Genomic DNA, 16,033 nt, shown 5'->3' on the forward strand with positions numbered 1-16,033 from the left:
CAACATCCTCTACGCAACAGGCCTGGCCTATCATAGCAGCCTTGATTTCCTCTACAATGCAATGACTTCATTCCTCATTACAAGTTCCAGGCCGGAACTCTTCATCATTAGTAAATGTGTAGTAGCACTTTGCAATTTATTCCAGGGTTTATTATCTGATATGTGTAAAATATTATATGGGACTGCAAATTAAATGTCTGTAATATGAAACGATATTAATGATATTAAAATTAATTAGTATTTCAAAAGATGAAGCAGGATATCTTTGATATCTTTATTAAAATTGATTCTCCAGTAATCCGCCATCCTCCTTTAATTTTTTGACATTGCACTAAAAGCCATTAGTTCACACGATATAAACTCTAGCAATAATTGTAAGAACATTTAAGAGTACATATATACTCCCGAAAACTATAGAAATGAGAAACATTAAACAATTATTTCCTAATTCTACTTCAGCTAGTAGATATATTTTGTAATGTTAAATGTTTGTTTCATAAAGGCAAGGACTGTCATTATTTGACTGCTAAGAACAGCACTGGCTACAACAAAAACGAAAAAAGAAAATGTTTTTTTGATATCGGGATGTCGGTACGCCTTCCTAGTCAGTGAAAGTGCGCTGTAGCACAGGTTATAGGTGGTAAATCAGATTAGGTTAAATGGATTTGTGACGTAAGGGTTTAAAACTGCGCGTAGTCGGCACGGTAAATCGGGAGATAGGCTGCACAGACAACAGTGGGCTAAGCCAGTTTAGAGACGGGCATGGCACTTAAAATATTGTAATATCAAAAACAAAACCAAACCGCGGAAGAATGGCTTCTTTTCTGCAGGTAAGGGAATGGTTAGCAACATCGTTACAATAATATTTACAACAATAATAGCCTAATAGTAATTTCAGCAGAAAATAAAAGGATAATGTGCGATGACATCAGTATTCGGCTAACGTCTATTTCTCATTTTGGAAATTGCACTACGTAAGATAGAAGCATGTGAGTAGAAACTGCGAGCAATTTGCAACAAATTGACGTGTAGCCTGGTGCGATCGCTGGTTCTATCAAGCTAAATCTATTTAGCAAGCTAGCCACGGAGCCAATTCTAAATTGTGCACCTTTACGAGATGCAAATTACGGCATCGACCAGGGCATTTGATCGAAATTGATTAATCGATTGCATGTGCCAAAAATGATGAGTTCCAGAAATTTTAATGGCGAGTATATTTGGCTTAAAGTCTTGGGTTTAATTTGCTTGAGAAACACTGATGCGTTATATTAAAAATATTTAAAATGCATGCATGTTCGCCCTTATGGGAGTTAAACTGGAGTTCGCTGTAGTTTGTTGCTAAGGCGACGCCAGCCAGATTTGCCTCATGTCCACCATCTAACACGTACTTAAATAACACTCTCTTAGCTCATGCATGTCAATATAAAAAAAACAACAACAACTTGACATTTCAACAGCAGGGGGGATTTCTGTGGTGCTTTTATGTTGTCACTTGAAACTAACCCGGGAAATATTTTGTTAAACAAATTACCTCTTCTCCTTGCAGATTCCTGATGCCGCAAAGGGCCATGATTTGAATTTGTTTTGTGTCCCCAAACACTATGAAGAGGATTTGGAGAGGGTCATTATTCCCCACGGAATTATCATGGATAGGTAATATACACGGACCTTGTTTTCTCATGAAGACTGTTCTTGTGTTCTCCATTAGAGTAGTGAACACTACCTTTCACATTGTTAGTCTGACCTCTTGTGTGACTTAGTCTGTCCATCTCTGACTGCATGAGTTATTTGCAGAAATGTCTCAGGAAAGCCATTATTATTATTATTATTATTATTAATTTTTTTACCATTAAGGATCACAATCCCGTCACTACCCGAAAACGACTTCATCAAAATGGAAGTCTGACACTGATACGAGTTTTCACATTTATTGTTCATTTATTTGGTTGACGTCACGTACAAGCGCTCAATGGCAATTTGTGCATTGACCCTTTGTAGACTTCTGTTTGTAAAGGCGACGTTGTGTTCTGATCTCTCCGCAGGACGGAACGTTTGGCCCGTGACATAATGCGAGACATGGGAGGACACCATATTGTTGCCCTGTGTGTTCTGAAAGGTGGTTATAAATTCTTTGCAGACCTGCTAGATTACATCAAGGCACTTAATCAAAACAGCGATAAATCTGTACCGTTGACTGTGGATTTCATTAGACTTAAAAGCTACTGTGTGAGTGATCCATCTGTTTCTCTTCATTTTTTACCCATCACTGTCACTGTTTCTGTTTTTTCAAGTAACCCTTTCATTTAGCATGTGTAGATTGTGTGTTCTTTGCTGCAACACTAATTCTAAAATAATAGTTAAGCCTACATAGTTGTGATTTGCTGATTTTGCGCAGTCTTGTTGCATGTAGGTGTATGTGCATGCTTCATTCCTCAGAGCACTTTGGTTGATGACTTTTATTGGCCTTCTCAGACTGTTCACACACAGATTCATCCTGCTTTTCTGGCTGCAGGCGTTTATGGAGCATCGTACTGTTCATACATGCGCAACATTATTCATGCCCTTGATAAAAATAAGCAAAGATGGCTGTTTACAGTTAACGATAAAGATAATCAGCTATCCTGCTGAAATGCAAATATTTTTCTCAACTCCAATACAATTTCTCAGAGAAAACGTTTATATAAAAATCAGTCATCAAGTTATGACTATAATACTTAAAAATCAATGGAACATTCAAATGTCCACAGAATTACTGATTTGCGATTGTCACCTGAGTCTCCAGACTGGAAGCTTATTTTAAAAATGTGGTTTGGATTGAAGAGGGCAGTCCACAAGCACAGACTGAAGGAACTTGAAAAATGTGGTCTGGAGAAGTATTTTAAACTATTCCATAAAACACGACAGACGATGACTCAATAGTGGTAACCTATACAGCGATGTTCACAACGTACTGAAAACTGGGGTGTGAATATTTGTGACATTTATGCTGATTAATTCCACTGAATCATTAAAGTAAAATATTTTCCACATATGTGAGAATTAATTTGTAACTCAGTGCTAGGGATGCACCGATTATTTGGGGAAAACATCAACCAATACCTCGACCAAGTATTTTGCAGTTCTGCCTTTTATGTTCAACTGTTTAAAATCTTGGCCTTCTCAGAAGGAGAGGCTAACTTAGTGTGCTGCATTTATTTGACTCGGAGAGCCCTTGGAGAAGAGCCACTGAAGGTGAAGTTGGCCAGCATCCCTTCACTGCACTCTCGCTCTGCAGTAACGCAAAGGCACTCCCATCTCTCACGTTTCCCCGGCAACAACACAGAGGTGGATGTATGTTTTGGAACAGCGCCCCTTGGAGGCTCCAAAGTGCAAAGGACCATTGATTTCCAAATGAATACGTACTTGGAATGGCTTTGATGGTCTGACAGCCCACCAGGCCTGTGTGGTTATAGGGGAAACACTGAATGTGGAAAACCAAAATATTCTGTATTTTCAGGCAAATGAAAACAAACGCAAATCATAAAAAAATATCCTTTTGATTAACGGAACTGACCACGGTGGCTGATGGCTGACTGTGCAAATTGATAGTTTGATCAGCCGATACTGATCATCAGCTGATATTTTGGTGCATCCCTACTCAGGACTTGTATTATTTGTTTAATTTTGTCTTTATCATGGTGTGAATAATCTTGGGCAATAATGATGACAAAAATGAGGGCAATAACACACACACACACACACACACACACACACAAACAAACAAACAAGCAGGCCAATAACATGTCAATATCATGTTTAGTCAAAATCTGAAATCTTATTTTTATTTCATTTTTTAAAGGAAAATAATCAATCTTTGATTTTGCACCTGCAAATGTTATTTTGTCTGAGAATACCATGCTTTGCTGAAAATATAGAGAACTCGTTTTTTTCTTGTACAAATGTGTCATTATTTCCTCAGAATGATCAGTCTACAAACAGCGTTAAAGTTTTTGGAGGAGATGAGTTGTCCACTCTGACTGGGAAAGTGAGTTTTTAAATGTTCTTGCATTATTTTATTTATAATCGTTTATTGTGTTTTTCGTTTTTAAAACGGATGAAAACTATGAAAATAAAAATATGTATTATTAGTTTGAGGTAAAAATCAGTACAAATACTGTATGATATTTAACTGACACAGTTTCCTCTACAGAATGTTCTGATTGTTGAGGTAAGATCATTTAATTAATTTTTATATTTATATTTAAACTTCTATGTTCTTCTACTGTGTTAAAATTTTTTTGTGACTGATGTATTGTCTTGCATCTGTAGTACGAGTAAGAATACTGTATAAAATCAAATTTCAAATGAAGCATTTGCTTATTTCTCCAGGCAGAAAATATAACCAAGACATTACTTATCAACTATAAAGCGGTATGCTTGGGTTGCATGTTTGGGTCACTTGGGAGAAATGTGGATATAATGACCTGTTTGTGTTTTTTTTCTTTTGCATTTCAGGACATTGTAGAAACCGGCAGAACAATGCAGACACTGCTATCTCTCCTGAATGGATATCAGCCCAAGATGGTTAAAGTTGTAAGGTAAAGTATATTTCGTCTTTGCCATTCGGACTGCCCATTGACACTGATCTTCAGGAGGCTGTGTATTGAATGGATCTGAATATGGAACATGGAATACGGAATCCACAGGCGAATTGCATAAATGTTAAATTGATCCTCTGATTGGTATATTCTTACAGACTGGCCATTGCATGTCAAAAAGCTGGCCATTTTTAAAATGATAAAATATCATTCCAATTGTATGGAAGCAGATGGGGGTGCACTCTAAAAGGTACATCATGAAGCTTCCACTAACGAGAGGATTTAAAAGCTGTGCTGGTGTAGCTGTTAAAATAGCACTGGCTAAAATATCACCATTATCATTACTGTGAAAGCTTTTCTTCTTTTTGCAATCTGCTTTAATGACTGGTCCAAAGTGTGTGTTCAGTGTATTATGAAGTTGCATGCGTTTGCGTTTGGTTCGTTTACATACAGTATGTAGCTACAGTTGTTGTGTTTTTGCGTGTGTGCTGTTTCATACTGAATGCATGCGGTGTTATTTCTTTACAGCCTTTTGGTCAAAAGAACACCAAAGAGTCTAGGATACAGGCCAGACTGTAAGTGTTCTCCGACACCGTGTGATCTGTCTATCCTTGAGCTGTACTGTGTTCTAGTCTGAAATGACATTGACAACATGACGTGCAGTGCACACTGTATTCCCTGCATTTTGCTTAAGAGGTAATATTTATATAAAATTCCTCTTTTCATGTAGTTTAACATCAGATTTATGGACCAGTGTGCATGTTCAGACTGATTATGCGATGCTTTCAGGCTGAAATCTGATAAGCTCCTTAAGTACATCTCAGAAAGAGGCATTATCTGCTCTCTGTTCCCTCATCCTTTTGGGATGCTGAAATGCAGCTGAAGGATATACACTAATTCATTTGTAAATCTAGGTGCTCCTCTCATTTCAGCTGTCAAACGTTGCTAATTGCACAGATTAGCAAGGAGGATTATTTATTTATTTTTTCAAAATTGCTGAAAAGCACAAAGCACAAAAGCACAAATATTTTTTTATTCATTTATGATTAATTTACTGTATCATGGGCTATGAAGTTTTTATTCGAAACATTCTAGGCAGTGGTCAGTAAACTATAACCTGTGCTCTTCTGAGTGATTCTTCAGGCACAGTCATTTAGAAAACCTTTTCATTGAATTTGCAGACATCGGATTTGAGGTCCCCGATAGGTTCCTCGTGGGATATGCCCTGGACTACAATGAATATTTCAGAGATCTGAGTGTAAGCGTTTAATTTTCACAATCTTCTGTTAATATTGTTCTCATAACAGGACAATAAAAATGACACTGTGCTTACCTCTAGCTGCTGATGTAAATGGTGTGTTCTTGCTCCGCAGCACATCTGTGTCCTGAATGAGAATGGAAAGGAGAAGTACAAAGTGTGAGATTACTGACCTGATGACGGGACCCCGGACATCACGAGCACTGTGACGCTTTCTTTAGTTTCTTCTTCCTTTCCTGGATGTGTTTTATTTTTATACATACCCTTAGTGCAATTTTTAAGATTTTTTCCTTTTCGTTCAATAGGTGATTTTACAAAAGATACAAAATGTCTGAAATTGAGTCATATCATTATTTGGTTAATGCCAGTTATTGTGAAGAATATTAGAAATCACACATGTAATATAATACTTATGGGGAAAACTCCAAATGTGTTGCTTTAAAAAGGAAAATATTTTGTTCTGATTGTCAGTGAAACACACATTTTTACTCGTTTCAACTGTAAAATAATGTAGTAAAACTGCAAGGCAAAGTATGTCTGGGGATTATGCGATGCATGAGTCCACCCTCCGTTTGGCTTGTCCTTCATATGCTTAGTGGACAGCACTGTAATATTTTGCACAAAGACAAACTTTTCATTATTTCTCTTAAATGTGGAATGTAAGACTGAAGGACGTTGGTTGATGACAAACACTTTATTTTGTGAAAACTATTTATTTTGTGTAAAGTTCTAAATGTAAATTATTTGCAGCAATAATAAATCTTGCGAGATACAAAAAATAATAGATAATATCAGGAGATAATAAATTTGGATGGAGTGTATCTATTAGTGACTCTGCTTGTTTGTGTTATGTACCTTCTCAGGTTTGTGCCTTCATTTACAAACCTGTATGAGTAATGTGACAGATCCATAGGTCTCCACTCAGTTGAGTTTATTATTATTACTCATATGATGGAAATTTTCCCTGTTCATTTAAAATAGGTTTGGTTACATTCTGATCCTTAGAAATATTATTACCAAGATTACTATTTGTAAAATGTATATTATTCATGGCAAAAATAAGATGTAAGGTATGCATACCAGAGAAGCATAAACGAGGCAAGATCTGTTTTTTTGTGTGTGATTCATTTCAGAGTGAATAAGATTACTTTAAAACATAAGTGATGGTTGTTCAATAGCCAAATAAATATTTTGGATTCAATAAAATATTTTGGATGACATGGGTAGTATCAATGAGTATTTTCATTTAGAATTAGTCAATCATTTACAATGACAAAATAAAAATAAAAAAAATTATTTTGTTCCTAATAAACAACAGTGGTGATCTTCTGCTGCATACTGCTGAATAAAATCTGTCAAAATACATGCCAAAAGCAGCACACATCCTCTGTATCGACAAGCAATTCCACATTGTAATTCATTCAGTCTCAGTTTTTAGGTGAGTGCCCTAATTAGGAGGCAAGTAAACCAGGCTGTGAATTCATGGCCATGTCCATGTGCCATTTAGATGACATAATACTGTATAACTGATATCATCTCAATGTACAAGCCTAACCATTAGCCACACTAATAACTCGACTTATCATGTTGATCATCCCTGACCATAATACTTCAAACGAATCAAGGCAATAGCAAGCAACACAGATTATTCTCCATGTAAACAAGGGATTTGCTTCTGTATAAAAGAAGAGGACTTTGCCTCTGTAGAAACACACTTACACTGGAACATGTGAAAGCATATTCATGTATAAATTGCCAGAGACTGCAGAATTAGATAGTCTGTGTAATATAATGGCAGAACATTAGACACTGACAGTTATGGGAAAGGCATATTCAATGAATGAAATCCGTGTCCTTTTATGCAAAGTTATGGGGTTTACAAAACAATGAAAATGTTCCACTTAATATTGGTGTGGGGTATCATTTTGGGAAATATTGTTACTGCAGTTTACCCTCTTGTAGTGTAGATGGCAGTAATGCGCCTCCTGAGTGATATTTTTGTCCAATTAAATTGAAGAAGAAGAAAAAGACGTCATACTTGTGAGACAAGCAAGGGATAGGGCATGACTTTTAAATGGATCTTACAAAACATTGACATTTGTGTTCGTTAGTTTTATTTATCTCGATTTAAATATTAATTGCGCCACCACCTCAAAAATCATGATGAAGGCACTTTCCAGATTTCTTCTCGGAAATGATGTAAGTTTAAAACATGCCGTTTTGGTCTAGTTACCAATATCACAGGTAATGTTACAGGACTAACAAGTGAATATTGTCGCTAACGGTTTAGCGTACTTATCAGATACGGGCATGTTAGCTACACACATACCGTAGCTGTTTAGAAGCCTATTAGATCAGCATCATGTCAGATGTTACATGATCAATTTAATCACTGACCCTGAAAATATTCTTGCCTGTTTGTACTGTAGTTTAGATAACCTAACGTCGTTGCGGCGAGCTAGATACTTTATTCAGTTATGTTTGGCTGATTAGTATAATAAACCGTATGCTGTGGTTTCTGAAAGTACTTGTGTAAATGTGTCTTTTTTGTTTTGGACTTTTTCTCAGCTATTTACTTACCAGTTAGGCTATCTTAACAGTCTATTTTAGTAACCAAGTACGTCCAGAGATTTCTGTCATCCGTAACCGATGGAGAAGTCAGAATCACACGCATCTTAAAAGAAAGGTTCCCACAAGCAACGTCTGTTAAAGTCGTGGATATTTCTGGTAAGTACTGTATGGTTAACCGACGTCACTTAAAATAACAGCATTGATGGCTGTTACGGTGCGATGTTCTGCTATGTCCTACAACCAGTGTGGTCCTTACTGTATCAGCGCTGATGGCTCACAGACTGCAGGAAGCAAGCATTTGACATTATGTTAATTTGTCTCAAACTTTGAAACGGGTGGGTGGGGGTACATATAAAAAAAAATTACTACAGGGTGAAACCAACATTTTCAAAAATACCCTTTAATAAAAATTTAAAAAAACTTTGAACTTTAAAAAGCTTTTACCACATGTGAATTGGTGAAAAGAAAAGAAAAGAACGTTGACTGGTGTCCAAAGAGCGAGCTGTGTCCAAACCTTTGGCTGGTTCTGAGTATGAAAGGTGATGCGTGTGTTCTCCAGGTGGCTGCGGAGCCATGTATGAAGTCCACATAGAATCAGAGGAATTCAAAGGAAAACGAACAGTGCAGCAACACCAACTAGTCAACCAGGTGATGAAGCATGCTCCCTAATATTACGTGAACATGACTGTGGGGCAAAATTGTCCGATTGTTTTTTTTAAATCTACAGTAGTAAAGCCGTGTGAAATTGTACACAATTTAGTGTCATTTATTTGGGGGTGGGGGTTGAGGTGCTGCTTTTATAGCTAACATTGTGAAAAATTTTTATTCCACAGGCACTTAAAGAGGAGATACAGGGGATGCACGGATTAAGAATATTCACAGATATTCCCAAAAAGTAGAAAAAGGAGCTATTTGAGAGAGAGAGAGTGAGAGAAGGAACTCTTGTTTTGACCAATGGAGCTCTGACTGGATTAAGTAAAAAGCGAAACCCAAAGTACCTCTTTTGAGTAGAAAATGTGTTCATATTAGAACTGGGCTTGGATCTCCAAAGTTGTTGGATCAGTGACAAATGAAGCACTTCAGTGATGTTGTACGTCGCTCTGGATAAGAGCGTCTACCAAATGCCAATAATGTAATGAAATCAGCAACCGACAGGTGCCCTATCAGGACATTGTACATAATGCATGTATTATAACAAGTAAGACATGAAATGAAACTGAATGTGCAATCAAAATGTAGCATTTCATCATTGATGTGTAACATCACAACTTGACAGACATTTCCACAAATGTGACCAATAACATCTATGTTTGTACTGTTCTTCCATATTCAAAGTTGTTAAACTAAAACTGGGTTAAACATGTTATTGTTTTACTAACCATATGTTTTTTTGTTTGTTTAGTTTTTTATGAAACCAGGTGTTATTTTCTGTTCTGTTTAACCAAAAAAGACATGTTCTTTTTTCCAACTCAGACTGTTCACCTATAAATGCCTTCTTACAGATTCTGTCAACAGTGCCAAAATACAACCAAGAATGTCACACTGTTACTTCTAAATTTCAATAAAATTACTGTTAAACTATGCACCGCATAGTTTAGGCTTGAAAGTATGCTGTTCTCCCAATATTAGCACAACAAACCCTTCCCTTTATTTACAGTTCTCACAAAGTACATGTGAGATGCATCAAACATGCACAGCAGGTCGAACAAAATCTTGAGGGCCATAACTTAATCGTTTGACTCTTCCCATTCACTGCTGTGGAGACGACGGTTTTAACCCAAGACACACAATTATTGTGGAGGTCATTGGACTCAGCACATGAAAGTTCACAAAAGTTCTTTCAGGTTTTAAAATTAATACTTGACTAGTCTGCATGGTGTGACTGTGTGCAGTGAGCTTATTCATATGACCAGTGCAGTACCCTGTTAAACCACTAGATGGCAAAACATTCCTGAAACATGGTGTTGGACTAATGGCTTCTTCAACCATTAGAGGAGAAGTAAAGAGCAGAGTATTTTGGAGTTGTGCACCAACTAATGGAGCCCATGCTTTTCAGCGATTTGTAATACATTCCTTGAGGAAGATTGATTGTACAATGGGTGCCCTAACACTGAACATAGTGGGCACATACTGTATAAAAATGTTAAACAATGACACTAATTTACGTGTGAGAGCTGTTGCATCTTTTATGTATAAATCCCAATGTTTACATTCATTCAAGGACTCATTCCAAGCTTTTTTTTTGGAGGCAGTGAGCTTTAAAATATCTATTAGGCCTAATGAACACATAATTGTGCTGGAGGTACTCTTTAACTGAACTATTTATGAGCTGGCAGTCCAATACCAGGGTTTACCAGGTACTACTGAAAGTTTACATTTTGTGAGATTTCTTTTATTTATAAAGTGAAAGATTGCATCTGTACTGGCTATGCAATTTGCACAAATACCTTGTGTGCATGGATTAGTTCATTCCAGGGCGAGGAGTCATTTACAACTAAACACCCGAACAAGACGACTGACCAATATGTTGTTCTTGACAGCTGTTAAGGTACAAAATAAAACATTCCACTGTTCTTTTCTCGCCAATGTGTCATTGACAGTGTTGAAGTCAATCCGCTGTTAGTCCTAGTTACTTCTCCCTTGATAAATAACAGTGAGTTTGGTGTCTAGAATTTTTTTTTTCACCTGTTTTTTTCACCCTGCTGAAAAAACAGCTCAAGTTTGGATACAGCTGGTAGCTGTTTCACCAGGTCAGACCAGCTCTCAGCTCAACATGATTTGACCAGCTCAAGCTATGTTTTGAAACAGCTGGTAGCTGGTTGACCAGCTCATGCCCAGGTTGAACAGTTTATGACCAGCTTAACCGGCTCAATTTTCAGGCTGGTCAAGCTGGCAAAGCTGGAAATCATGCCCTAACAATTATAAGGAATGTTTTTAATGACAAATGTTGAGTTTGTAGCAAAAAACTTGTATGTCCTACATTAACAAGATGCCAATGTAAACTGACACATATACGTCAATACTTAGCCTAGCCGGAGGGTTGGCCGGGATCAGCGGCTAGTCCACTGTAGAAGGTATGATACAAATACAAAATAATATATTGGAATAGCCTAACAAAAAGTGAGATACGCCTAATAGGGGAATTTGTACACAATATCCTGGCACATCCATCGATAGATCACATTGTATGGTTACTGTTTTTATTTAGGTTAAATTCTATAGCCTAAACCCGAGAAAAACAGTTCCAAAACGATCAATGTGATTCCATTGAAGAACCCTATCTAGTGAACTACTTTCACAGTACGATAGAGGGATCTATAAACAGCTATAAAGTCTTCCTCTATGGGGACAAGCCCAAGAACCCTTTTTCTGAGAGTGTAGGCTTGAAAATGATTCCTCTCCAGTGAGAGGTCCAGTGAAACTTTTCGACTTCAAGCAAAGCTTTCTAAGTAACTTTGGCTCCTGCTGCAAGCGGACTAAGAGAGGCCTAGCCGGGGAAATAAATCACCTCTCCCGGTCTCACTTTAGCTTTAACTAGCCTGTCACTCAAAATAGTGCAGCGTAGGCCCCGCTATTGGCTCTCTGTTTTTGCTTATAAACGTTGTCATGGAAACATTCTGGCAGATTGCAACACTTGCTATGCGCATCATGCGGGTACATAGCAAACGATTAGAACAAATATTAGCTGCGGAAGCAGTAGGCGCATTAAGCTGTAGTCCACGCAGCAGAGTACAGTTCTCCATTTTAACACGTTAAAGTAACCAAAAGCACGATGTTCCTGAGTTCGATAACATTTTTTAAAAACAAAATACCATCATCTTCAATTAATTGTGTAAATGTATCATAATGATTTTGTCCGGAGTGAATTGTATTAGGCAATTATCTATTATTTTTACAGCGGTTAAATTTGACAGACTACCGTCAACCGGCTAAAGTTTGGCTTGCTCCGTGCAGTCGCGGAGAACCTGCATCACAACATTTTCAGTAGGCTATCCAATCACCCTGCTGCACATTTATACTCAGAGTTACGGTAAACCGAGACCACAGAAAAGGGTAAAATCTGTTCAACCATTGCCTGCTGCTTGCTGCGTACTGAGGGGCACAACCACTAGCGTAGTGGGAGCGACACCTGATACAGGGGGAACGAACGCATCGCTTTCGGAGCATCCCAGGAAACGCAGAGACATGGCAAAAGAGCGAGTGGAGAACACGGAGGAGACGCAGCAAATGATAGAGAAGAACGGTGGCAAAGAGCAAGAAACCCTGTTGTCTGCGTCGGGCACTAAAGAAATGCGAGCCGTGATATTGACTGGTTTCGGGGGTCTGAACAAACTGCGGGTCACTAAGAGAGCGATGCCAGAACCGCAAGAAGGCGAGGTGAAGATCCGCGTCAAAGCTTGGTAAATGTCCATTCATTGTAATCGTACGACGACTGGGAAATGTTTGACACTTCATTTCAGGTAGCTTACAGCGGTCTTCTTAAGCTGAATGGATTTTGTCTAACTTTTCCTGCGTAGTGCCCGGCGCTGCCACTTCTGAACCGTTCTTGATTGGCCCCAAGGCTATTGCAGTACATTTCTGGGTAATGTAGCTCGCTATAGCGGTATTGCATAGAAGGCAATAACGCACCTTTAGCAAGGTATTTAGTTGTTGCTTGCAATTACGAGCTATTCATGAAATGTCCAACATAGTTTATCAATTGAACACATTTATATCCATATAATGTTTCATTAATCGCGTAGGCCTATGTTTAATTCAGCAGTTTTATTATAGCTCAGAGGAAACAAGACTGTGGCTAGGCGGAGCCAGAAGTAGCCTAAGACGGGCTACATGGCTTAATTCGGTTTTACAGAAAATTCAAATCAACTGAGTCAAATGTGGCTTTTACATATAACGTTGCATGTTTGTGTACATCATGCAAAGTCACTACGCGCCGTTTACATTTACATCGATCTCGAACGCCACACAGCTACAGGTGCTCAAATGTTTTGCGCAAAATCTGCTACTCTGTGCATACAATATAGACTGTTGAGAAAACGTGGCAACAATAGGCGATCTGCGACATTGAGCCTAGCTCCATCCTATTTGTGCGATATTGTATTGTTTTCCGCCAAGATCCATATCACAAACCTTCGCCAGTTTTTTTTTCCTCTTTTCAAATTTCAGATTATAAATGTGCATGTGGGTATCAGTATAAAACGTGAGGGTTGTCTTTGGATAAAGTTGGATACATTTTATAGTCTATCTAGTCTAGCATAAATACTTTAAAGAAAGCTGCCTTTATGTATTAAAATAGTACACCTTTTGTGTCGATCAGTAGTTTTACAGTATTAACCCAATTAATGGTAGAACGCAATCACATCGTATAATCGCGTAGATATTTAATTTGTTTTTGCTATCTTGTGCAGTATTATGGGGTATAGTGAATCAGGGACCTTAAACCCACAGATTGTGAGCAGTGAAACACACTGTTGGCTGTTTATTCATATCCTCCCTGTACCTGATTTAATTGACCAGTGTGGCCAGTCAGTGTTAGTTGGACCTTGGTAACACACCATAATCCCGTATCCAATTTACGCTTCGTCTCTCCCACCCACCACTTCTTCACCAAATACAAAGTAATACAGTCTGACAGCAGGAAAACTAGAATGCATTGCTTTTGGGCAGTATGCTTTAAGAGTGTAATTTTCCTTTTTAATCAATCTAGGGATTTAGCACATCTTTTCGTCATGAAACAGCGGACGAACATATGCTTTCTTTGTATAGCATTTGTAGCACGCACTCGAGAGTCCTTGGAAGATATATTATAGTTGTTTGTATTTAATTAGAAGACCTCAGCAAGTTACTCTCCTACACACCATTAACACCATTAACACCATAAATTTAGCATATCTCCATGTAATTGTTTTTATAATGAAACGCTTTCAATAATTTAGTAGTTTTCAATACTTGCTATTTAATTTAGTATCATTAGAAATGAATCACTTCAGAGCAAGTAAAAGTGGTGCCCATAAAACTATACGTGAGTGACCCTGATCATGATGTCAAATTTCATTCTGCAGTGGTTTGAACTTTCTTGACTTGATGGTACGCCAAGGAAATATCGATAATCCACCCAAGACACCGCTTGTCCCAGGATTTGAATGTTCTGGAATAGTAGAAGCGATGGGAGACAACACGAAAGGATTTGAGGTCAGTGTTAACATCATTCTTATGCCAGTGTCACACAGTAAGGTGGCCAATCTGGGGCCAGTATATTTATGGTTCTTGTATATGAAGAACCTATGCACTTGTAAATCGCTTTGGATTAAAAGCGTCTGCCAAATGAGAAGAATGTAAATGTAATGTAAATGTAATTTAGAAACATATACATGACAAACTTGCAACCAGTAAATTAAAATAAGAAAAGGTCCAAACCTAATTATTTCCTGTTTTTAGCTGCTTATATATTTATATTTTTAAATGAACTCTCCCAATTGGATTAAGGATCACACTTATGATGCAGTAATGGACATATGTAAAATGGGTTGTGGCCTATATCCAAAGTAATTTATTTCCTGCAAGTTTTATTAGACAATATTTTCTTCTTGGTTTAAAAAAAAAAGTGTATATCTATCTTGGTAACAGCAGATGAACACAACAGAATCCTTGGTATTCCAGGAAACACTGAACACCCTTTTAATGACAAATCAGTCTCAGAAATATTCTCATCATGCTTTACAAACATAGTCCACCAGAACAAAGGAACAGACTTATAGAGCACCAGTTACAGGTAACGCAACATTAGTGATTTATTTCGGCAGACACAGGTAGTATGATATGTGGCTTTCCTTGACTGCGCTGTCTGGGTATCATTTTGAAATATTAAAACAAGAGTTATAAAACCTGCAATCCACTATATCATTAAGACAATTCTGCTAAATATATGTTATTTAGCTTCAGTTGAACGCAAACTCATTTACTACATTGTCTATATCCCTGTATTGTTCTCTGGGCTTATAACAGGTGACATACGGACTTGTCTCAGCTGTAGATCACATGAAAGTTGTTTGATCCTGGCATTTTTAAGGTATTGCCCTTAAATAAATCTGCAGCTTTCAGACACCTGGCAGCATGTGGCCCCCGGTTCAGGTTACGCTGCTGAATATTTATGATGGTGATTCAGTCTTCAGCATAGGATGAGGGCACACGCTAATCCCTGACGGTCTATCTATCGTGGCCATTTACGAAATGTCATTTGCATCAGTCATTCGTAACCTTAACTGGACCTGACGTGGAGTGTGCATATTAATAATGTTGTCATGGGTTACCAGACAACGGGAAGGAAATGAATGCTAATTTTGTTCCATTGTAAAGCGATCAGGAGCCAAGGTTTGCGGCTTTAGGGATTTAACAGAATTTTGACTTTGAGTTGTTGCTCTTGCCGTTGGTGCACTCTGGGACAATAAGCCCTTCAAACTGTCACCACTCTTTTATGCAAGTCGACATCCCGCCAGAGAGGTCATGGAGTATATTTCAGCAAGTATCGCCGTGAAAGACTTTTATACAAGATATATATCATACACAGAATGGAAAAGGGATCTAGTTTTCACACAAGCCTCAATAATGAGTCAATACATTATTTTTG

General features: G+C 37.8%; 3 protein-coding genes across 4 annotated transcripts in view; all 3 read left to right on the plus strand.

Moving 5' to 3' along the window:
• The first annotated feature begins 694 nt into the window (after positions 1-694).
• Positions 695-6,656, plus strand: hprt1l (hypoxanthine phosphoribosyltransferase 1, like). Of its 2 annotated transcripts, XM_061222086.1 has the most exons (9): positions 695-830; positions 1,547-1,653; positions 2,043-2,226; positions 3,959-4,024; positions 4,190-4,207; positions 4,495-4,577; positions 5,106-5,152; positions 5,759-5,835; positions 5,951-6,656. In XM_061222086.1, exons 1-9 carry the CDS (start codon positions 813-815, stop codon positions 5,996-5,998), a joined length of 648 nt encoding a protein of 215 aa, XP_061078070.1. In that variant the 5' UTR covers positions 695-812; the 3' UTR covers positions 5,999-6,656. The 2 variants fall into 2 exon arrangements, with proteins under 2 accessions (XP_061078070.1, XP_061078071.1); XM_061222087.1 differs by lacking the exon at positions 4,190-4,207.
• Positions 6,657-7,872: 1,216 nt separating this feature from the next.
• On the plus strand, positions 7,873-10,012 carry bola3 (bolA family member 3). Its single transcript, XM_061222406.1, has 4 exons — positions 7,873-8,034; positions 8,436-8,562; positions 8,966-9,054; positions 9,240-10,012. Exons 1-4 carry the CDS (start codon positions 7,996-7,998, stop codon positions 9,303-9,305), a joined length of 321 nt encoding a protein of 106 aa, XP_061078390.1. The 5' UTR covers positions 7,873-7,995; the 3' UTR covers positions 9,306-10,012.
• A 2,497-nt stretch (positions 10,013-12,509) lies between these two features.
• LOC133112091 (synaptic vesicle membrane protein VAT-1 homolog-like) overlaps positions 12,510-16,033 on the plus strand; it is a 33,806-nt gene continuing 30,282 nt past the window's right edge. The window contains exons 1-2 of the mRNA XM_061222778.1: positions 12,510-12,806; positions 14,469-14,598. Coding sequence (XP_061078762.1) covers positions 12,592-12,806; positions 14,469-14,598 — 345 coding nt within the window. The 5' untranslated portion in view covers positions 12,510-12,591. The remainder of the gene's footprint in view (positions 12,807-14,468; positions 14,599-16,033) is intronic.

This window comes from Conger conger, chromosome 15, assembly GCF_963514075.1.
Source record: "Conger conger chromosome 15, fConCon1.1, whole genome shotgun sequence".
NCBI classification, from domain to species: domain Eukaryota; kingdom Metazoa; phylum Chordata; class Actinopteri; order Anguilliformes; family Congridae; genus Conger; species Conger conger.